The 24,083-nt window shown below is 38.0% G+C and overlaps 1 protein-coding gene across 3 annotated transcripts in view; it reads left to right on the top strand.

The window, feature by feature from the left end:
- KCTD3 (potassium channel tetramerization domain containing 3) overlaps nucleotides 1-24,083 on the top strand; it is a gene marked incomplete at both ends in the record, with an annotated part of 69,492 nt that overhangs the window by 28,131 nt on the left and 17,278 nt on the right. For all 3 annotated transcript variants that reach the window (XM_079696996.1, XM_079696995.1, XM_079696994.1), the window contains 5 exons: nucleotides 7,790-7,905; nucleotides 16,770-16,857; nucleotides 16,992-17,108; nucleotides 19,272-19,442; nucleotides 23,363-23,518. In XM_079696996.1, coding sequence (XP_079553122.1) covers nucleotides 7,790-7,905; nucleotides 16,770-16,857; nucleotides 16,992-17,108; nucleotides 19,272-19,442; nucleotides 23,363-23,518 — 648 coding nt within the window. The remainder of the gene's footprint in view (nucleotides 1-7,789; nucleotides 7,906-16,769; nucleotides 16,858-16,991; nucleotides 17,109-19,271; nucleotides 19,443-23,362; nucleotides 23,519-24,083) is intronic.

Here is a 24,083-nt window from a genome sequence, read left to right as displayed (position 1 = left end):
AATTGTTCTGTTGCATAGGCACAGTAAGGCATTATTAATATCTATAAAGTTGAGGGAAAGATTACTTTTGTTATTTAAAATTTTTATATACAGTTTTGCTCAGTTTGTTTAGAGTCCTCCCTTCCTTGAATCAAAGAACTCTGCTATGTCATATGTATCTTTGCCAGCACTGTTAGATTTAGCTGGTGCAGCTATGGATTGAAAGGCAATTTAAGTATAAGAAAAATACATTAAAAATAATTTATTTTAGAATAAAATATTTTAAGCAGTTTTAGGTAAAATTTAAAAATTAAGAAAGGTTTTCAGAACATTTTAAAAACTAATATTGCAAAACAACAAAGTGTACTTCTTGTGTTTCTTTGTAGGCACAAGGAAAACTTGTATTTTAAAATAATTATAGCACATGTAACTGAAGACAACTAATAAAAGCATAGTGGAAGTATTTAGGCCAAACTAAGTTAGTCTTGGGAAACTTAGTTATACCCCAGCCTACCATCATAAACCATTCTAGAGAATATAAGAACTCATATGCAGATGCCATTGTCTAAGTGGTGACCTCATCACATGTCATGTAGCCTCTGGAAAACTCGTCTGTACATTCTTGAGATAATGAGAATTTGTTTAAAAAAAAGGCAAGTAGTGCTTTAATATCACCATGAAAATAGTCTTGACTTCAGACTTCCAGAGGGTTCTCAGAGACCAAGGATTCCTAGACCATACTTGAAGAGAATCATTGTTCTAGACCATTTTCCTTCCCTTCTCTCCCAGCTACTCCCCCAATCCCCACGCCTGCCCACATTTCGAATCTCATGCCATCCGAATTTACGCTTGATGGAGTCCTCAGCTGCCCTCTAGATTACTATCTTCATGCCTTTGAAATTACTAACTCTGATTTTCCAACTCAAAAATTCTTTAACTCCACTGGGAACTTCCCTCATTACTTCCCTTTTTATAGACTTGGATTCCATCATTATAATCACTCTAGCATAGAGCCTCAGTTTTCTTGTATCTTTCCCTTTGCCTTACCTACCTGGAGAAACCACATCCCTGGCCAAATCGACCTTTCCCCCTGAATATTAAAGGTGGTGAGGAAAAAGAAATGCATATGCACACAAAACAATAGTCTCAGTCCGTGACCTCTACTCTCAGGTGGGCCTTTGAAGGCTACCCAGAAATCCCACTACACTACCCTTGTCAGCTCTGCCACTCTCCTAGATGACTGTTTCATACCTTCTTTTTCCTTAAACTTCCAACATCTTCTGCCATTCTCATTGAGAGAATAGAGAAAACCAGGAGAGACTTCTCCTAAATTCCTTCAGTCACATCTGCCCATCTACGTGTATCTGTGCTCATATAATCTATTATCACATTTATTACTGTGGTTAAATTGTCTCTGATCTTATCTAAGGCCAACTCCTTATATCCAGCTGTGTACTATGTTCTATTTCCTTCTACCTACTGGAGACATTGCCCTAGAAGTTATTCCACTCTGTTGGATCATTTCCATCATCATACAGCTGTGCTTTAATTCCGTCTTAAAATCAGCAGCAAAAACTACCCTATGGTCTTTTCCAGTTTTTACTTCATTTTTCTGTTCCTCTTAAAGCAAGAGAGAGTAGTTATCTGATCTTGTTTCTATATCCTCCTCTTCTCTTTAGAAGTTGCTCTAATTGTGCCCCCAACCACTCTATAAAACTATTCCTCTTAGTGGGACCCATGATCTGTACTCTGCTATATCCTAGGATCAATTTATAGTCTTCATCTGGTTAGAACTGTCATTTGATAATATTTGATACAGTTGATTACTCTTTTCCTATTGAAGACTTTCTTTCTTTGGCTTCTAGGACACCTTATTGTCTTGACTTTTATTATAGCTCTTTGTTTCTTCTCAGTTCCTTTTGATAGTTCTTCCTTATTTGCCTAATTTCAAAATCTTGGCATGCCCCAGGGCTCAGTCCTTGGACTTCATTCCTCTATATCTGTGTCTGGTCCTCAAGATCATTCCCAGGTTCAGTGATTTGCTAGGAGGACTTAGAGGACTCAGCACATAGAGGTACTTAGAGCTATGGTTTATTACAGTGAAAGCATGCAAAGCAAAATTGACAAGAGAAAAGACACATGGGGTGAAGTTCAGTGGAAACCAGGTACAAGCTTTCAAGAGTTCCCTTCCAGTGGTATCTCACAGGGCATGCTTAATCCTCCAGCAGTGAATTGTGACAAAGTTGTGAGACGTCTACCTGGGAAGAAGCTCACTAGAGACTTGTTACCCAAGGTTATTTCTAGAGGCTAGTCACTTAAGTGCCCTCTGCCTAGCCTGTATCAAGATTCCAGATTCCCAAAAGGAAGCAGATGTTGAGCATAAACGCCATTGTTTACACAGCAGTTTAGGCTTTTTGTCAGCATAGATTAGATTTCTTTTGTCTAGAATTTCATGAGTGGAGTTATGTAGTTAGTATGTGTTCTTTTGTCTCTGGCTTCTTTCATTCTACATAATGCTTTTGAGTTCATCCATGGTGTTGAGTGTATCAGTGGTTCATCCCTTTTTATTGTTGAGTGGTATTCCATTGAATTAATATTCCAGAATTTATTTATCCTTTCATCTGTTGGTAGACATTTGGTTTATTTCCAGTTTGCAGATATTAGGAATAAAGCTGCTATGAAGGTAGCAGTCTTTCTTTGGACATTTTTTTTTTAACATTCTTATTGGAGTATAATTGCTTTACAATGGTGTGTTAGTTTCTGCTTTATAACAAAGTGAATCAGCTATACATACATATATCCCCATATCTCCTCCCTGTTGTGTCTCCCTCCCTCCCACCCTCCCTATCCCACCCCTCTAGGTGGTCACAAAGCACCAAGCTGATCTCCCTGTGCTATGCGGCTGCTTCCCACTAACTATCTGTTTTACACTTGGTAGTGTATATATGTCCATGCCACTCTCTCACTTCGTCCCAGCTTACCCTTCCCCCTCCCCAGGTCCTCAAGTCCATTCTCTACGTCTGCGTCTTTGGACATTTCTTAAGTGTCTAGGAGTGGAATTTCTGGGACCTGTGAAAAGTGTATGGTTTATGTTATGAGAAAATGCACCACTGTCTTCCAAGTGGTTATTACCATTTTACATTTCTGCCAGCAACGTGTGAGAGTTCTGGTTGCTCCGCACCCTTACCAACACTTTTTTATTGTCAGTCTTAATTTGAGCCATTCTAGTGGGTGTGCAGTGATTTTAATGTTGGTTTTAATTGCATTTCCCTAACTACTAATGATACTGAGCATCTTTTCATGTCCTTATTGACCATTTGTACTGTGTTTTTGAGACGTGTCTTAAAATCATTGCCCTCTTTTTATGAGATTGTCATCCTATTATTGATTTGTAATAGGTCTGTACATAGATTAGTGGCTTGCAACGAGGGATAATGTCCTCCAGGGGACCTGTGGAAATGTCTGGAGAATTTTTGGTTGACCCCATTGAGGGAGGACTCTTATCTCTTTCTCTCCAACTCCCCCCACCTCACTCCCTCTCCCTAACATCCCTCCCTCATTCCCTCTTCTCTCTTCCTCTTTTTGAAATTCAGTTACATTTTAGGCCACTTCGTATTGGCCTAGAAGGCACTGAAGCGCTATTTTTTTTTTTTCCAATTTCTTTTCTCCCCCTTCGTCAGTTTAGATCGATATCTTTACTGTCTTTTGCCCTTTTGCTGCGGTATTCATTTAATCTGCAGTTAAGCCTATCTAGTAAGTTTTTTATTTGAGAAGCTGGACTTTTCAGCTCTAAGATTGCCTTTTTTGATTCTGCTTTAGTTTGTTTCTCAGCTGAGATTTCTTGTCTATTCACTCATTATGTTTTATTTTTTGCTAAATGCAACATATTCATTATAGCTGTTTTATTAGTTTTTGTCTGCTAATTCCACTATCTGCACCATCTCATTTATTTTGAGTTACATTTTCCTGCTTCACATGTCTAGGAAGTTGTGATTATATGTTGGGCTTGTGCATGATACATTATGTAGGGAGTATGAATTATTATTATTATTATGTAGGGAGTAATAGTGCTGTCTTCTTTTAAAAGATGTGAGTTTTGCTCTGGCAGGCAATTAAATTACCAGAGTATCTTTATCCTGCTAGGCTTGCTTTTTTTGCTTTGTTAAGGAGAGGTAGCCTTTTTCACCTCTATATTTTATTTTAGGGCATGGCTCCTACTCAGGGTGTGGTGTTATCTTTTTGGAGTCTTAACAGAATGCCTGAAGAGTGAGTCTTACTGAGCTGGAACTATTGAATCCACCCACAAATGACCTCTGCTGTTTCCACTTAGCTCCCAGGCCTACAGCAGCCTCTCTCTCTCTCTTTTTTTTTTTTGCAGTGCTCGGGCCTCTCACTGCTGCGGCCTCTCCCATTGCGGAGCACAGGCTCCGGACGTGCAGGCTCAGCGGCCATGGCTCACGGGCCCAGCCGCTCCGCAGCATGTGGGATCCTCCCAGACCGGGGCACGAACCCATGTCCCCTGCATCAGCAGGCGGACTGTCAACCACTGCGCCACCAGCGAAGCCCCAGCCTCTCTCTTTTATTCCTCGGGGATTCTCACCCAGCCCAGGTGCAGCCTGGTCTCAGCCAAGGCATAGGAAAACCCCTATACAAGTTCTGCGCCATCTCTACTCCCACACTGGTGCATTTCCCTTCTTTCTTTCTTATACCTTGTTCATAAATTCTAGCTGCCTCAACAGCTCTAGAGTCTGACCTCAGCTTTCTCAGTTGAGAGAAACCCTCACTTGATTTTCCCTTGGGTTTCACCTCGCTGTGGTCAGGAGAGCTTATACAGAAAGCCCGTGTGACCGTGGGGCTTGTCTTGTGTGTTTACTGTGCTTCAGGTCTTCTGCTCCCTGTTGTCCGGTGCCTAAAAACAGTTGCCCCATGTATTTTGGCAGGTTTTTGTATGGTGAGGAATAGTCTGATGTCATTTACTCCATCATGACTGGCAGTGAAAGTCCCCCCTAAAACTTTAGGGAAAAAAAATACTTTAAAAATTTTGAAATTTTAATATACTGGTAAGTATACAGAAAAGAAATCAGTTGTGGTTTTTTTGTTTGTTTGTTTTTTCAAATTGCCGCTTGTAACATACCAATTAGTGAAGGAGATTTTATGCCTTGCTTTTTTTTTTCCCCCAGAAAAAGGGTGTGGTCAGTAGCTACCTTATGAGACGGTAGATGGTAATTTGTTCATGTAAAAGAGATTATTTGTTGCTACAAATATCCTTCAGAACCTGAGGGCACCATCCGAAGAAAATTGTTAGGGCTGGTGTATCCATGATAGAGCTTCCCCAGAGGCTGAGCGCCTTCATTATAACTTACATAAGACATTGCTGCTGGATTAGTGCCATAAGCAGGGCCCCTTAAGACAGGAGCTCGTCATGACTTATACTGGTGTCCTCCTTGGGGATAGGGGTCAGCATTGTTGAGTCTAAGCAGGGGTGACACTTGAAATTTCTTGAGATCATTCAGAATGTCTTCCTTGATTTCCTAGAATCTCATTCTTCTCTCGAGTAATCAGTGTTTGTTGGTTTTCCTGTTTTTATTTCTACCTCTCATATGGCCCATAGTACTGAATATAGTTATCTTAACATGTTCTGAAAAATTGTCTAGCATCAAGATTAAAGTACTAATACATGAGAGTTCCTGAAGTTGTGTGTGAAATGATTACTCTGTGCTTTGAAGTGGCAAGTTAATTTCTCAGCCAGTTCTGATCAGAGAGCTTATTAGCTTTTGTATGTTGTGTTGTGTTTTATTTTGCTCTGGTTTTTTTTGGTTGACAGATTGGGCTGAGATGATCTATTCATGTGTATAAATATGTATTTATGAGTACATAAAAGTTAAAATGTACATATGGAAGACATTCTTAGCAATACTTTCCAGATTTGTTTGTTTTTCATTTTTGTCCAGTGTATATCATTTTTCTTTCTGCTAGATGCCTGGCTTTTTCAAGATGGGTTAAGAATTTTCAAGGTGTTGTTTATTGCCACTGGTCTTGTCTTGTATATAGTACACTTCTGAACATAAAGAAATATCCCTCATTTGTGTAAGATTCAAAAGAAATCAGTTATCTTTTCTGGCTTATGCTTTTCAACATATTACAGTCGCATTTAATTGGTTTGTTTCCCCCCGTGAGTTCTTCAAAGCCTTGTGAATCCTTGTTTTTCTCAGCTAGATGCTGAGAAAATTGTTCCTGTTGTCACACATTAGGTACTTTTTTAAAAATAAAAAAACTGATACTTGAAACAGCTAAAGATCCACATAAAACAATATTTTATAGTGAGGCTTATTTTCTAGCATAATTAGGTAAAAAGTATTTCTCATAAGGTGCTTTTCAAGTAATAGAATACTATTTAAATGTCAAAATTGGATTATAACATTTTTAAGGTGAAAGTGAGCCTTGAGACATATAGCTTGGACCCTATTTTATAGATCAGGTAAGTAAGAACCTGAAGGTGGCGAAGTAGGAACCTGAAGGTGGCAAAGAAAGGTACTGTCAGAGCCAGGATTCCGGCCCAGAATCTCCTCCCTGCTGGTGTAGGACTCAGCTAAAGAGAGACAACGATGTAGGGCCATACATGCTATATACCAAGGTGAGCCGAGACATTCTTGGCTCTTTTGCTATTAATGTGGGCTATCCTTACAAGGTCCCTCACCTGCAACCCCTCTTCCCTTTTTTCTCAGGTTCCCTGGGCTTACCCATTCCTGATCCCCCAGTTTGATGAATTCCTTTTCACCTTTTTAAGAAACCCAACTCAAGTGGCTGCTTTTCTAAGAAATATTCTCAAACTCCTTTTCCTGCCCTCTTTTACTCCTCTGGTTACTACTGTACTCTGTGTATCCTTCTGTTATTATTGCATTAAAATTGGTTGTTTGTATTTTTTTCTTTTAAATCTTAAGTTCCTAGTAATATCCAGTCTTCTTACGTTTATTTGTTTTTTTAATTGAAGTTTAGTTGATTTACAATATTGTGTTAGTTTCAGGCGTACAGCAGAGTGATTCGGATATATATATATATATATATATGTATACATACTTGTTTTTGATTCTTTTCCATTATAGGTTGTTACAAGATATTGAATATAATTCCCCGTGCTATACAGTAAATCCCTGTTGTTTATCTTCTCATATTTTTTAATCCCATGGCCTAGTATAGTTAGTGTCTTTGGAGTGAATTAACTTGAGATCTGCAGTGTTGGGAAACAGGAGGTTTAAAATAAGCTCTGATAAAGGCCTGAATGTTTGTTTTGAATACAGTGTGACTTCTTGCTGTTTTGTTTCGTTCTTTTCTCTTTTTTGCCTATTCCCAGATTTCTAGATACATTCTGGATAGTTGAGGTTGCCAAGTCTGTGTCTTCAGATTAGTGATTCTCAGATATCGGGTCCATGAGCAGGCTGCAGCTAAATCTCCTATGGATTTTATAGACATGCAGTGGGTTTTCTGATTTAGTGAGTCTGGCATGAATCCAGGAATCCCAGGATTCTTTCTGTTTTATTTTGTTCACTTTAAATCTACATGGTTGTTTTGATGATCAGCTAGGTTTGGGAGCCACAGCTTCAGATAACAAGCTGTTCAATCAGAGTGAGATTACTTGGGGTAGACTTTTATCTGCTGCTTAAGAGCTTTCAAGTTTCTTATTTCTGGTTCCCAAAGTGTCTGGAACATAATTTCTAGAAATGAGATGCCTTTAAAAGATGCTTTTAATCTGGGTTTTGATTAATTCGAAAGATGGTGACTGATTAACCTCTATTTTTTATTATCATTTAAGGCGTGTTCAGCCTTGGTGTTCCTGTAGACGCTCTCTTCTTCATCGGTAACCAGTTGGTGGCCACAAGTCATACAGGGAAAGTGGGAGTGTGGAATGCTGTCACCCAGCACTGGCAGGTTGGTTTTAACTAATGCATATTGCAGAAATGAAATTATTTCTGAAACTCACGCTGATTATGCATCTGCTTTATTGTGGAATTCACATTGTTTCTGTTTTGATTATACAGTAAGTCCCCTACATATGAACAACTTCAGTTCCAAGAGCGTGTTTCTAAGTCCAATTTGTTTGTAAGTCCAGTAAAGTTAGCCTAGGTACCCAACTAACACAATCTGCTATATAATACTGTACTGTAATAGGTTTATAATACTTTTCACACAAATAATACATAAAAACAAACAAAAAATAAGGAAAACATTTTTCATCTTACAGTACAGTCCCTTGAAAAGTACAGTAGTACAGTACAGCAGCTGGCATACAGAGGCTGCATCTAGTGAACAGGCAAGAAGAGTTACTGACTGGAGGAGGGAGAGGAGGTGGGAGATGGTAGAGCTGAAGGATCGTCAACAATAGGCGACGGAGGGCAAGCTGCAGTTTCACTCACTTCTGACTTTGATGGCACAGGTTCTGGTTCCTTGCTGGATTCAATTCTGTCTACCCTCTTGAAAAAACGATCCAGCGATGTCTGGGTAGTAGCTCTTTTCTCTTCCTCATAGATGACACGGTAGCACTGGATGCATTCTGAATGGCTGCTGCAACTTTGGTGTACTGTTCTACTTCCGGGTCCTGTGCCTCAGAAACTAACAGTGCCTCCTCAAATAAAGAAAATCGCCTTGCCATTTCCTCTGTCGTGAATCTCTTCTTAGCAGTACCAGCTACATCACTGCTGCCTTTACGCTTGCTTCCAGATATCTTGGGCTTGAAATAAAGATACTGTACTACTGTACTCTGTACAGTACTGTACAGTAAAATACACAAAAGCACAACCACTTGTAGAGGATGCATGCACATGACAGTGCACGCCAGACATGTGAACTAACTTAACGTAATTGGACATGCAAACGCATGTTTGCTTCCTTGAAAGTTTGCAAGTTGGAGGTTCGTATGTAGGGGACTTACTGTATAGAATATTGAATATATTTACTGGTAAATTTGCTTCTGGATACAAGTTTGACTACGTTTTCAAGAATTTTAAGTCATTTTGGAAAATGAGTGAGTTTTTAAACTGGTTTGACATTTCTTTATTTCCTTGAAATGTTTTAAGTTTCATGCCTTGGGAATAGTAGTCCAGGCAAACTTCATCTCCTGAGTGGGAGCACAGTTCTGTGTGAAAATACATAGCCTGTTCAAGGAAAAGATAGCAAGCTAAATTGTTTCAAGTACTTGAGAGGAACAGGAAGGAGATAAGACTAAAAAAAAGGTTATTGCCTGATTCTGAAGGAGAGGGGAAAAATTAAAGGACTTTAAGCAGAGAGTGACTTGACCAGATCCATGTTTTAGAAAGATAACAGTGCTAGCTAATATGAAAAGTGGAATGGAAATCAGGGAGGTAATCCAGCAAAAGAGGCAGAGATTCAACTAAAATGAGTAGATGGCAAAGATGAGACTATCTGAAAAACATTTCATAAGCCTTCCTAAAATGATAAGGATTGGTATCTGATTAGATGGAGAAAAATTAAAGGAAAGAGAGATGGATTTCTAGTTCTGACAGTTGAGTGGCTGGTAATATTTTACATTGATAGGGAACGGAGGAGGAGAATCATATATGCTGGTAGATAGTATGAGGAATAATTAGAATGACTAAATATGTTTACTTTGAGATTCCTGTGGGTATCCATATACAGGAACTCAGTATGTAGTTGGAAGCACCCGTTTGGAATTTAGGGAAAAAGAAAAGGGCTAGAAAAAAGTATTTGGAAACCATAATACTTGGTAATTGAAAAATGGGAATTGGTAAGATTTTCCATTGAGAGGATATCTGCAGCGAAAGAAAAGCCAAAGTTAAAATCCTGAGGAGCATAGCTCTTAAGGGAACAAGATAGGAAACCAAGAGCCAACATGACACATATGATGTGATTGAGAAATGACATTGGTTTTGTCAGTAGGATATCATTTGCAGATGTATTAATAAGTTAATTAGGTTTTGATTGGGGGGGCAGATTGCAGGAACTAAGGAATTAAAAGATCAGAGATTAGAGTTAGCAAATTCAGAGTGTCTTTCAAGAAGTTTGGTGGTGAAGGAGAGCAGAGAAACAAAGTGATAGTTTAAGGATCAAAGCTAGCTGGAGGAAAAGATATTCAGTGCTTAATTTTACTATTTCTCTAGGACGGGAGAAGTTTGAGCATGCTTGTTAGAGAGGAGAGTTGACAGAGAAAGCATTTGAAGGTTGAAAGAATGGAGATGGTTGCTAGTGCCATAGAAGCAAATGGGGTCTAGAACACAGCCGGAGGGGTTGCCCCAACAGAGTAGAGAGACTTCTTTCTCAGCGACGGAAGAGTGAGGAAGGCGTACTGTGGAGGAGAAAGACATTGGGAGTGTGTTGCAAGGATTGCAGAGATTGTAAATCTTCATAGTGGACCTGGCTGGTACAGTTGTGTGAGTTTCTTCCTTAATCCTCAGTACTGGGAACAGAAGCAAGAGAAAAGAAAACAGGGTCGGCCTGATTCAGGATTGGAGATGTAATAAAATGGGTATGACACACAAAGGGATAAGAAAACATAAAGTGGCAAAGTGATTGAAACTGTAAGATCAAGAAGTGAAGGAGTGCTAGGTAAGCAGAGGAGGATGCAGGGATTCAAGGGACTAGAGGGAAGTGAAAGCAGGTTGATGATTCACAAGGAGCGGGAACTGTTGTGGTCAAAGACTGCAGTTCAGGTTTTGGAGTTGGAGCAGTTCTCATTGATGTAGCCATTTAAATTGTGTTGAACTGACTTAAAGATGAAAGTAGTTGAAATAGTGGTCAGAGAACTGTAAGGGTCATCAGGGTGAACATTTAGGTGCCAGAACAGTAATGGAGAATGGGACAGAAAGCTAACTGATCCAGGTGCCCAGCTCCTCAGCAGAAGTGGTGTGTTGATCTGGAAGCTGCAGTCTGGGCAGAGATAGGGTAATTGAATGTCGTGATCGGGCTGAGCTTGTGGAGGGACATTCGTAAGGTCTTATGGCCGCGCCTGAGACGCTGGGGAAATGGTGAGAGAATGAATGACTTCCGATGAGAGAGATTACAATCGTAGAAAGTTAAATTTCATTCTAGATGGAGACATGGAAGTCATGTTTGTAGAAAAAAGATATTAGCCAAGAGTGGACCTTCCGTATAGGCACAGAAAAGGCATTATGCAGGTTGTTACCATAAAAGTGATGGGTCAAGGAATGTGGGGAAGGACTGATGTAGGTTGATCTAAAGTTGAGGTGGAGGGAAGTCGATCAAAGGGATTCTTCAGCTGGTGATATTTCTGTAAAGAGGAATGTGGATTTTAATGATTTATGGAAGATCTGCTCTCAGGTAAGTTACTTGGCTAATTATGTCAAGTGAGCTTTTAGTGCCTCTGAGAAGCTGTGCTATCTGTGCCACAAAACTCGGAAGGTGCATTTAGATTTCTAAAGGAACATGTTTCTTTATTACCTTCTTTGTTTTTTACTAATGTCACAACTGCATATAAAAGTTTTCATATTTTGAGATCCCAAAAACTACACTAGCATCCTCAAAGTGGATACTACTCCTTAAGCGTTTAGTCCTGTATGTATAACCTGTTGTTTCTTGTTTGGTATATGCATGAGTTGAAAACCATAGCTGACAAAGTAGGTTTGTTATTACATTTCAGGAAGACCTGGGGTAAGTCGAGCATTCATGCAGCAAACAAGCCTTATAACTTTGAGCCCAGATAGATGATGTATTTTTTTGGTAGTGCAGTGCAGAGCTAGGATGTAATGAAATCTCAGTGTCTGATCTGCAAACCTCAACAGACAGTTCTGACCTGAGGCTGGCTGCTGTGGCACTGGATGAGCGGGTTCTGATCTGGCCTTTAGCAACAGTTCTGCCCATGAGTGACACAGAAGGTACACAGGACAGCTAGTGTAGTTTGTGACTCTCGCTGTACAGTCAAGATTGATTTGAGGTATTTGAGTCAGACAAACGAGCCTGAGAGCGAGAGAGCAGTCGTTTTCGAGCCTAAAAGCCATTGTGATATTTTGGTGTAGCAGTTTCTTATTAGGACAGCTTCAATAAAATGTTAATGAAAATTTTATGAGTATTGTATCTGATTTGGGTAAGAAAAAAGAAAATTATTTTTTAGAAAGAAAGTTTCAGTGTTTTCTTCTTTTTTTTTGTTTAATTCCTCTTCATTAGACTTCAGAAGATTAGTAATAAGGAATTAGTGTTTCAAATACATGGCCTAGGCTGAGTTACATGGCAGAATAGTAACTTTAGGCATTATTTCCCAAGTTGTTCAAGTTTAAATTTAGATGTATAATGGAAACATAGATTATACATGTTTCATTCTCATATCAAAACAGAGAGACAGTGTTGAAAGTTAGTCCTGGAAAGTTCATTGTGTATTGTGATTCCTAAAGGATCAGAGAGCTCTGTCTGTGTTCATTCTGAAAGACGAGAGATCTTCAGCCAGAGTCACCATCTGAGTCACAGCCTGGCCTCTAAATGAACAGTGGAGGACGAGCTTGAGGAGGAAATACTGGCTGTGGGAACAAGGAGTCAAAGGGAATTTCTGTGCTCTTATGGGCTGTGCTGGACAAGAACTAGGGAGGCTTATTTGATGTAGCTTCTCTTCTTTTGTGCTCTGATGCACTTGTAGCACTGATGTCACAAGTAGGGTTTGGTGGGATTTACTTTTTTGTTTTTTGTTTTTGTAATAGGTTTATGAACCCCTGCAAGTTAGGAACAAGAATAAGGTGGGCATTGGAATCTTAGGCCCAGAATTCATTGGAGAGGACTGACATTTGGGTGTCTTATTATGTCCTGAACACTATCCCAAGTATGTTGTATTTCTTACTTGGGATTCACAGTAACGTAGCTGAATTAGATCAATTATTGGTAAGAAGACTTGACATTTTGGTGTCTATTATGTACTGACCACTACCCTGAGTATGTTATATTTGCTTACTTAGGATTTACAGTAACATAGCTAAATCATCTGACATATAGAAATATTGGGTAAAAATATTACAACAGCATATATTGTATCTATATCAAGTATTGAATTACATTTATTTGTTTGTTTATACATATTTGCATGTCACGTATCAGAGTAAAGGCTCTGGGGTCTGGGGTTCTACCAGGAATAGGAGGCATGGCTTCATGGGACAGTGTAAACCAGCCTCCTGCAAAAAGCTGAAGCTTTAAAGATCTGCTTCAGTCCCTGAGAAGAAGAATGGGAAAATTTTGCTCAACAATTTTGGAACAAGAAAGCTTGACCTGTGTTTAGTGTCTTAGATTGGGGAGAGGTGGTGCAGGGGAAAACCATCAATGAGAAATTGAGACCAAAATAATCAAATTAGGAGTACAAATGTGTGAATTGAAAACACAAAGGTAAGTATGGGAACTCCAATTTGAGAAATTAATGTAAAAAGCTGGTTTAGGGCCATTTGCATTTCCAGTTCCATGAAACTGAACTTTCACAAGATATGGCGCACAGGACTCTGCAGAAGAAATATTTTCTACTGAAAGTGAGCCCATAACCTCCCCAAATTTGTAAACTACACATGAAACATGAAAGCAAATGAGGGAAAGTCATCAAATGTTAGCAGTTAGAGTACAAATGTACCCCAAAGCTGAAAATAATTGAACAATTAGACAACTAATGTAGAATAAATTTCTGAAGTTATTTAATGAGATAGAAGAAGGGCTAGACTATAATAAAGGAATAGGACCAGTCAGAAAAGAAGCAAAATGAAAGAGTAGAAATTTAAAGGTCATTGAAAATTAAAAACAAAACAAAACTCTTAATGTGTTAAATAGAAGGACAGCTAAAAAGACAATGAATTGACAGACACATTTGAAAAAATCATTGACACTGAAGCAGAAAGAGTGAGAGAGAAAATATGAAAAGAAAAAAATGAGAATATCACTTTCAGAAAGGAACAGTGGAGATGGGGCAGTTTAGAAAGGTAATTGCTAACAATTTTGGAGAATTGAAGAAAGACATGACTCTACTGATTAAAGAAATACATCAAGGCTAAATAAAATGAGATTCACAGTTACACACATGGTGATGTGTTGGGTTGGCAAAAAAGTTCATTAGGGTTTTTCCATAGGATCTTATGGGAAAACCTGAACGAACCTTTTGGCCAACCAATAATAGAAGATAAAAGTATCATAAAGGTGTCCACAGAGTAATGAGAGGTACACTGTAGTTAGACTTAAAACAGACTCTTCATCACCAGCAGTAGAATCCAGAAGACAATAGGCTATTCTCAAGTTAGTTGGGGAAATAACTTTCAACTTAGGATTTCACATCCAGCAAAACTATCATTCAAACATGAATGAGAGATGTTTTCAGATAATACAAAGTTTGTCACTTATAACCTTCAGTGGAAGGACCTCTATAGAAATGCCCTTTGATAAGGTTATTTATACTTAGAAGAGGAAGTAGTGGAATACAATAAACATGACTAGCCAGAGAATTTGTAGATGTGTTGGTGAATCTAAATAAGTCTTTAAAAAGTAATGGGTGGGGCTTCCCTGGTGGCGCAGTGGTTGAGAGTCCGCCTGCCGATGCAGGGGACACAGGTTCGTACCCCAGTCCGGGAAGATCCCACATGCCATGGAGCGGCTGAGCCCATGAGCCATGGCCTCTGAGCCTGCGCATCCGGAGCCTGTGCTCCGCAGCGTGAGAGGCCACAACAGTGAGAGGCCCGTGTACGGCAAAAAAAAAAAAGTAATGGGTGAGGGTTAAAACATACTGATGTTAAAAAAAAATGATCATCATCCAGGTAGAGATTGTAGTTAAAGGATTCTAGCGGCCTTCTATTGCTTGGGAAGATAGAGTGATTTTCAAAATGTAAATCATTTAAATTTTTACATAGGAGTTAATGATAATCACTGCATGCAACATTAGGAGAGAAAACCCACTTCCGCCTTAGGTTTGTGACCACCATGACTGAACCAAATATACTAATCAGTATGGTGTCTCAGGTCCCTGACATGAAGCTGTTGGGGTAAAGAAGAGGAGGCCATGAAAGGCTGGCTCCTTGCTTATGCTGGGAGAGAATAACTTAGTACCAACTCCTCTGTAACCTAACTTTACTTATCCTCTGCTTTCCCTGTTCTCCTTGTTCTGAGGGGTAGACTTGAGCAGAAAAGGAGGACATGCTCAGGGGTTGCAGGAAAAGAGATAGGAAGGCTCTAATCCTGGAGCCCATCCTCCCAGAGAACTGAAAGGTCAGATATCTGTCTTGAACATGCCTGGGAAAGCTCCAGGCTGCTGCTGGTCTTTCACTGAAAAAATGGGTCCAGAGGGAGAGGAATCTCATGACCTTACCTATCCCCAGCCTCTGACTGTGAAGATTCTGGGTAGAATTGAAGCTCTTCCTGGAGTGCTGGGGCTAAAACGATGCACTTGGTGTAAGAAAATTGGTCAGTGAAGCAGCCTTCCCTCCATTTTTCAGACATCTTTACTCATATCACTGAGAAGTTGTCGGTGTTTACCTGCTACAAAACGTGTTGGCTCTGATGAGACAGAAAGCTGACCTGGGGTTGGGGGTGGTCATTGAGTCTTTGCAGAGATATTTCTAGTGTAACTTGTAACCATGCATGACACCAGAAGGCACACACAGAAATTAGGGTCATGGACATGAACAGCTTCTAGGAATCATTATTTCCAAGTTTTAGCTGTTTTTAAATTTGTGTTTTTAGTTAGACTCTTGCTATGTTTGCTGTTCTGTCAGAAGTGTGCTTTTTCCCTTCCTCTACCTAACTCCTAGTTAGTTTTTTAGTTTTCAAGCTTTACTTTTTTTGAACTTTTCCTTGATCTTTGTGCTTCTCCCTGGACTGGGGTTGAGATGGGAATCCTTTCTCCCTCTTCTATGATTGTATTGCACACTCTGTTTTAGTGCCTATCACATTATAATTGTCTTTTTTTTTCTTTTTTGCCCACAAGTTTCTAAGCTTCTACAGAGCAAAAGTGATATTTCACATCCCTATCCATTCCAGTACTTGTTCACCTGGATAATATCTGGTACATAAAAAGTGTTTCATTTAAATGTTGTGTGTAAACTTTCACATGCATGTCTGGCCTGGCTGTACATAGGGATGATTCAGTTTGATGTCATCACCAGTACAATAGCACTGTTTGTTTGTTTCTCGTTTTGTTTTATAGTAAAAATCATGCCCTTTGCTTCTCTCTTAGTACACACATAAGCATTCATTAATTTGTAACTAGACTGATTTGCTTGGAAAACTGAGTTTTTTATTCTAGTACTTGAAAAAATAAAAGCATTTGAGAACTTGTTTGGCCATTTCCTAGGAAATAGAGGTGAAGTATTTAGTGGGGAATATGAAAGTAGAGAAGACTACCTTTTCAAAGAAATGGTAATGAATTACCAAGGGGCGAGTGCTATCTGGAAGTCGGTTGATCTGTTTTCTAGTTCTGATTCTGGGCAGGTCATTTCATCTCTTCTGTGAGAGAGAGAAGGGGGAAAGGGGCCTGGTCAGACTTGGTTTTCCAGTCCTAAAGTGTGCTGTGACCTCACAGTCATGTGCAGAAAAAGGAGATGAGTAAATTCTGAAAGGAAAGTGCTGCTGTTGGAAATAAAAAATTTTTTAAAAAGCTTTAAAAGGTCAGAGTTCCCCTTGGAGGTGTGTGTGTGTGTGTGTCTGTGTGTGTGTGTAAAGAAAGTATTTTCTAAGCCCTACTTAAATCGGATATTAGTATCCTTTTTATTAAAACACTCAAAAATTTTGAGGAAATTGAGCAGAAAATATAGATTGTAATTAATAACTGACATCTAACAATATTCTCACTATATCAGGTTCAAGACGTTGTTCCTATAACTAGTTATGACACTGCTGGGTCGTTCCTTCTACTGGGATGTAACAATGGATCAATATATTATATAGGTAAGTGGTCAGACACTTAGTATGGTCCTATTTAGTATGATTTTTAAAATGAGAACAAGAAAATATTACCTTTTTTAGTTTTAAATAGATTCACTATTTATTTTAATGCTATTTATTTATTTTTTATTTTTTAGATATGCAGAAGTTCCCTTTGCGAATGAAGGATAATGATCTTCTTGTCACTGAACTTTATCATGATCCTTCAAATGATGCTATTACTGCTCTGAGTGTTTACCTCACACCCAAAACAAGTTAGTGCATAGCAAAATTATTATAAATTGTTGAAGTTCTCTTGAGAATGTATGTTTATTCGTTGGTTTATTGTAACACTAATCTGGCCCTTTGTTTTGGTGAACTGCAGTGCTGAGGATTTCATCTCTTAGAGTCTAAAGTTTATGTTTGGTTTTATACTGAAGTCAGACATGACCAGTAAACATAATCTGAGGTGGGAAGTTAGAACTTTTCCTCTTCTGAATTGTATTGTTAAGCCCTACTATTATAATAATAACTAAAATTATTTTTAAAACTTATCTGCACATTTACCTTCCTATGACAGCTGATTTCATTTTGAAACTAAGAGCTTTATTTTTTTTTCACAACAATAACAACAACGAAAGCTTTTAGACTTTAAATCTCTATTGAAAAATGAGCTTATTTCTCTGGGAAATTTTATTTTATTATTATTTTTAATTTATTTTAATTTTTTTTTTTTTTTGCGGGACGTGGGCCTCTCACTGTTGTGGCCTCTCCCGTTGCGGAGCACAGGCTCCGGACGCGCAGGCTCAGCGGCCATGGCTCACGGGCCCAGTCGCTCCGCGGCATGTGGGATCTTCCCAGACCGGGGCACGAACCCGCGTCCCCTGCATCGGCAGGCGGACTCTCAACCACTGCGCCACCAGGGAAGCCCTCTCTGGGAAATTTTAAATTTTAAGTTTTGGAAAACCTCAGTATCCATAACTTATTGCTTTTTCAAAGGCCATTGCAATGAAATTAACAAACTAGCTCTGTAAATTATTAAGAATTTTTATATTCTAGAGTGAAAGATAAACATAAATGGGAAATTCAAAATTAATCTGTAATGAAAGGAATTCTAGGAAATATTTACATGTGGCTAGTAATATTAATAGTTTGAATATGTTACTTGTATAATCATTTCATTGAATGCATTGTAATGAATGCATTACATGAATTCATTACATTGTAATGAATGCATATCTTTGGTATGAAAGAAAGAAAGATTCTGGTGTGCACAGATGATTTTGATTGAAATTGTAGGATTTAAACTATGTTGCTCCAGAACAGAGGTCAGCAAACCATGTTCTTTTTATTAATAGCCTTATGTATTGTCTTTGGCTGCTTTTCTGCAACTGTGACAGAGTTGAGTGGCTGTGGCATGCAAAGTTTAAACTATTTGCTTTTTATAGAAAGTTTGCTGACCCTGCTCTAGAATGAGATATGCTCCCCTTCCCCCCAGTCTAATTAAAAAGGGAGAATAAAACTTCTTTTGTGGTGGCAGTGTCTTCTTTTAAGACACAAGAATGGAGTTGCCTTTTAAGTTTTGAGAAGTGTTTTCCATAGCATGCCCTTTTCCTTAGATTCCAGTATTTTCAGGTGAATCAGAAAGAACAGCTGTCAAAGCTAAGGTTCTCTGTGACACTTTTAAGGAATGTAGGTCACTGAACTCCATTCTGTCTTAAATATATGATGGAATCTGGGCACTTGTTTGAAAAAATAGCCATAGATGAACCTGACGTCATGAGCTAGTTGTATATAATTAGAAGAGAACAATATAGGTAAGTGTGATGTAAGCAATGTAATGGGTATATTTTCCCGTAGCTAACAGTTTTGAAACTGTTGAATAGTACATGGATTACTTGATTATTCAAAGAGAAGATTCAATATTGTGGCAGAAGTAAAACCGATGGTCATTCGAGGCTAGAAGTAATATGGAGTATTGCTTTAGGAATACTGTGTTGTGTCAGTGGTGTTCTTAGCATGTCAGATTTATTCTTTAAACATTTAATGAGTACCTACTATGTCTCAGGCACTCTGTAAGGTGATGTAGATTAAAAAATGATTATGATCCAGTCTCTTATCAATAAAGAGTAGAGGTAGATAGACATGGAAATAGAGAATTGGGGTGTTACAGTTGCTCTGATAGAACCCAATACAAAGTACAAGGGAGAGAGTGAACAATTCTATATCGGAGTGAGTGTTAGGAAAAGATTTGTAAAGGAAATAATGAATTTAAGGTGGTCAGAGAAGTCTTAAGATTTCTTTGCTGAGCTGGATTTGGGGCTGATACAAGTGCTGAATCCAGCTCTGCCTCTTCTGTCACAGGGAATACTTTGCAAGGGCAGCTTTCTTTTTATTGTCTTCTATTATATCACCTTTCAATTTTTGATTTTGGTTAGGTGTCAGTGGTAACTGGATTGAGATTGCCTATGGTACGAGCTCTGGAGCTGTACGAGTAATTGTGCAGCACCCAGAGACGGTTGGGTCAGGCCCTCAGCTTTTTCAGACCTTCACAGTTCACCGAAGTCCCGTCACAAAAATCATGCTCTCAGAGAAGCATCTTGTATCAGGTAAAGTGATTTTATTAGTACTTGTAAGGAGGTCTACCTCATGTAATGTAAATCCTTGCCTTGGGTGTTATTTTTTAGACTCCTACAAATTAAAAGAATACAAAAGCAGTGTTTTATGTAAGAAAAACATACCAGAAAAAGTGGTAGAAAAGTTTAATAACTGAAGAAATACTATGATTGTCTTCTAAGGTTTCTTTGATATTGTCTGGTTATAGTATACATAAATTTAGAAGGCATCATATCTTTTATTTACTCTCTATTTTAATATTTTGTTTTTATGGCATATTTTACTTCAGAATATTTATCGTAATCCTGTTGAAGAATTTTTTATTAGAGAGATTTTTCAAGTATGAATATAATATAAATTGGGTTGTGTTGTCTTAAGGTTTAATGCTAAAGTTAGTAGAATGTTAATAGTCTCACTAACATCAACTACTAATGTTAAAAATTAGTAAAATGTGTAAAGAGATGTGAAGAAAATAACATTTGTCGGTTTGTTGTTCTTCATAGTCATAGATGTTTCTAACATTTAGATACTAATTTGATACTTAAAAAATTAGTTACAGATTTTCAAGCAAAATTAGCCTGACACAAAATAAAATGATCACAAAGTAAAATTCCATCATGAGATTGATTGTCTATGATAGATGATTTCTGAAAGAGTTTATGAAAATTGAATTGAGTCAGGTATATCAGTAGTTTGCTTTTTTAAAACAATCTTGCATTAAATCTTTTGTAGATCAGTTCCTGCCTAACTTAAATTTTTATAAACATCATTTTCATATATCAGCTTTGTTTATATGAAGACTACCTAATATAAAAAGGTGATGCATCTTTCACTAATTAAACACCAAATGGAGCTGAAATACCTTGTCCATATATGAATGGATGGATAGATGGATGAATATGCTGTTATTGAATGTCTCATTATTTTGGATGTAATTATGCCTTTCTGAAACAGTCTCTTTTTAAATCTTTCATAGAGCAGTACTCATCTAATACCTGCCTCGCTGAGGAGTTTTTCTCACTCTGTATGTCTGGTTCCTCCTCTTTTGCCCAGTTACTAAGTATTGGATTGCCTCAAATCTCTTTCTAGATTTTCCATTCTTTGTCTGTACTTTCCGTGGTGATTTGAATATTATTATCTACATGCCAGTGACTCCCAGACTTTCCCTTTACCTGTGATCATCCACAGAGTTCCAAACTTGTATATCCAGTGCTTGTCCTTAGTATTTGGTTGTATGTTTAATAGGCATCTCTCAATTAACCTAGATCAAATAGTACTTTTGATTTCTGTCTCAAAAGCCATCTTAGTACACAATATTGCTACTCATTTACCCAAGCTGAAAATCTAGGAATCACACTTGATTCTTCCCTTTTTCTCACTGCACCCGCCTCCCCCCACCCTCCGCATACGTGTAATACATCTGTAAGTCCCGTTTCTCTGCTTCAACATACGTCACAAGTCTGATTACTTCACTTTGTGTCCATTGCTGCCAGCCCCTTAGCTCAAATCAGCATTTCTCCCCTAGGTTACTCCATTATTTCCCTGTTTCTGTCTTGGCTCTCTATGGTACATGTTCCACACAGCAGCCAGAAATATCTTTAGAAGTGCAAAGCAGGACTTCCCTGGTGGCGCAATGGTTAAGAATCCGCCTGCCAATGCAGGGGACACGGGTTCGAGCCCTGGTCCAGAAAAATCCCACATGCCGCGGAGCAACTAAGCCCATGTATGCCACAGCTACTGAGCCTGTGCTCTAGAGCCCGCAAGCCACAACTACTGAAGCCTGTGCACCTAGAGCCCATGCTCTGCAACAAGAGAAGCCACCACAGTGAGAAGCCCGCGCACTGCAACGAAGAGTAGCCCCTGCTCACTGCAACTAGAGAAAGCCCGTGTGCAGCAACGAAGACCCAACACAGCCAAAAATAAATAAATAAATTTTATTTTTAAAAAAGAAAAAGAAAGAAATGCAAAGCAGATCTGATTTCCGATGGCTTCTTACTGTATATAGAATAAACAGATTAATATGGCTCTTCCTGTTCTGGATCCTGCTCACCTTGCAAATCACTTTTCATGCCTCCCATGTCACTTTTCTTATTGCTCATGATACCTAACTCATTGGCTTTTCTATTTCTTAAAATTGCCTTAGAACCTTTGCACTTGTTCTTTTCATTTGACATCTTCTTTCTTAGATGTTTGTTTCGCTGTCTCTCCTTGACATTCAGGTCCCATTTCAAATATCTCCTCAGTGAGGCCTCCTTGGCCACCCTGTCTAAACTAGCCAGCCCTCTGTCTACAGACACTTTCTGCTATCAGTATCTTGATTTGTTTTCTTCACAGACTTATCACTTTGTTTCTTATTTATCATCTCTTTCCCTCTTCTAGAATATAGTAAGTTTCTACAGCAGCAGAAACTTTTGTTCTCCACCCTATTGTCAGCACTTAGCTTAGTCCTTAGGAATAAATGTTGTATAAAATGAGGTAATTTGGTCCTGTGAGAAAATAGACTATTCCTTTGCAAGATTGTTTTGATGTTTAAATGACAATGCCATACTCAGTAGCAGTTGATATTATTTTGATGGTAATGATGTTATTGTTGTATGTGATGTCAAAGAACTACATAGTTAAATTTGCATTTTAACACAAGTATTTCATGTAGGTTTGAAATGTTAGATAATGATTAATACTAACAAAATTGCATAATTGCATTTTTTTCTGAATTTTATTTTTTATACAGCAGGTTCTTATTATCTGCTTTATACATATTAGTGTATATATGTCAATCCCAATCCATAATTGCATTTTTGAGTCAGCTAGAAGTATGTTATTTTTCTGAATCCTAGTAAGTTTAATAATGAAATTAGGAAATTATTTCCCGTGAAGCTGATTCAGTAGCCTAGAAGTAAATGTCTTCTTTTTCACCAGAAAACTGGCATCCTGAGAACTGAGAATTTTGTTGTATAACTAATATATGTACACTTTTTATTCTTATTGCTGTTTGCCAAAATTAAATTTCTAAAGTTTTGTTTAAAATATGCAACTGTGACATTTTATCCAGTAGGAAATGTGTGCGTATAAGAAATTTTGGATACTTTCCTAGTAGATACTGATGAGTTCATAATAAATGGCAAATTAATACATTTTTTATTAAGGCATGCCACAAAAGTACAGTTTTTACACTAATGATATCTTTTTTTTGGTTTATATTTTTTAGCAGAGTATCTATTCAGACAGAAAAAACAGCAGAAATAGATTACTTGTTAGGAGATATCTCAATATATACCCACTTAATATTACCGTGAAAAAATAAAGCTAATTGGAATGTTTCTTAAATTCAGACTCTCATATAAAAATAATTCTCAGCTTTAGTATTGAAATCTTAATTTTTCTTGATGCAACTGTGAATGAGCAATAGATAACTGGTTCCTATAAGCTTTTTGACAAATGTTATTTGTGCCAATAAATTCTCAGTAGCTCCTGATCTTGGTTGTTTAATATTGGAGTAACATAAGCAGAAACAATTTATATGGTTGGAAAAAATAAACTAGGCAACTTGTTTACAATGGAGTTTAACCACAGAACAGAAAAATATTCAGCATCTTCTCTCTTACATACACTGTTTGTTTTTTAACCTTCTCTAAATTCATACCCAGGCTACTTTTATAAGGATCCATAGATTTTACTTATATACCTTATATTTGCAGTAAGGTAAACCATATTCAGTTATCTCATTTTTGTTGGCTAGGTACAAATTAAGTGTAATTTTAAGACAAGTAAGCTGTTTGCCACTCAAAATGTGCTACGATCTGTTTACTGTAAATTATAGTGAAAAAAGTTAAAATATGTTTATAAAAGTGATTTTGTTGGTGCTCTCATAATCTATATTTAACACCTGTTGTGTGCTCTCTTTCTTTCCTAGTTTGTGCAGATAATAATCATGTCCGGACATGGACGGTAACACGATTCAGAGGAATGATCTCTACTCAGCCAGGTTCTACTCCTCTAGCATCGTTCAAGATACTGTCCCTGGAGGAGACAGAAAGCCATGGAAGCTATTCCTCTGGAAACGACATAGGTGGGCTAGATCTTTCGGGGGGACAGTTTCAAGGACTGTGTAGGCAATGCTGAAGAAGTATATTATCTGTAGTAGAAACCTAAAAAGGAGTTTTAAATATAATTTTTTCATTTTCACTTTGAAACTCATTTAAAACAGAAGTTTAATGTTTTTCTGATTAAGTTCTATAAAGTCACAAAATATACAATTTTTTTGACTTTATGAAGGTACAAAAGTGATACACATTTAATAGAAACAGGACTTTGAATTTTGACCTTTTCCCGGGTTAGGGATATGTGGTACCATATTCTCTCGTGGTGTCGGGCAGCAGCAGGCCAAAGTTCCCAGTCAGCCACGTGACCACAAAGGTAAACAAGTGATGTGCTTAGAATCAGTCTGTACCCACATAGCCATTCTCTTTTTCACTTTCAGTATTCAATAAATTACATGAGATATTCAATACTTTACTATAAAATGGACTCCGTATTAGATGATTTTGCCCAACTGTAGGCTAATGTGAGTATTCTGAGCACACTTAAGGTAGGCTAGGGTAAGCTATGATGTTTGGTAGCTTAGGTGTACTAAA

This window comes from Hyperoodon ampullatus, assembly GCF_949752795.1.
Source record: "Hyperoodon ampullatus genome assembly, chromosome: 2".
Lineage (NCBI taxonomy): Eukaryota > Metazoa > Chordata > Mammalia > Artiodactyla > Ziphiidae > Hyperoodon > Hyperoodon ampullatus.
This window is presented reverse-complemented; position numbering and strand designations above follow the sequence as displayed.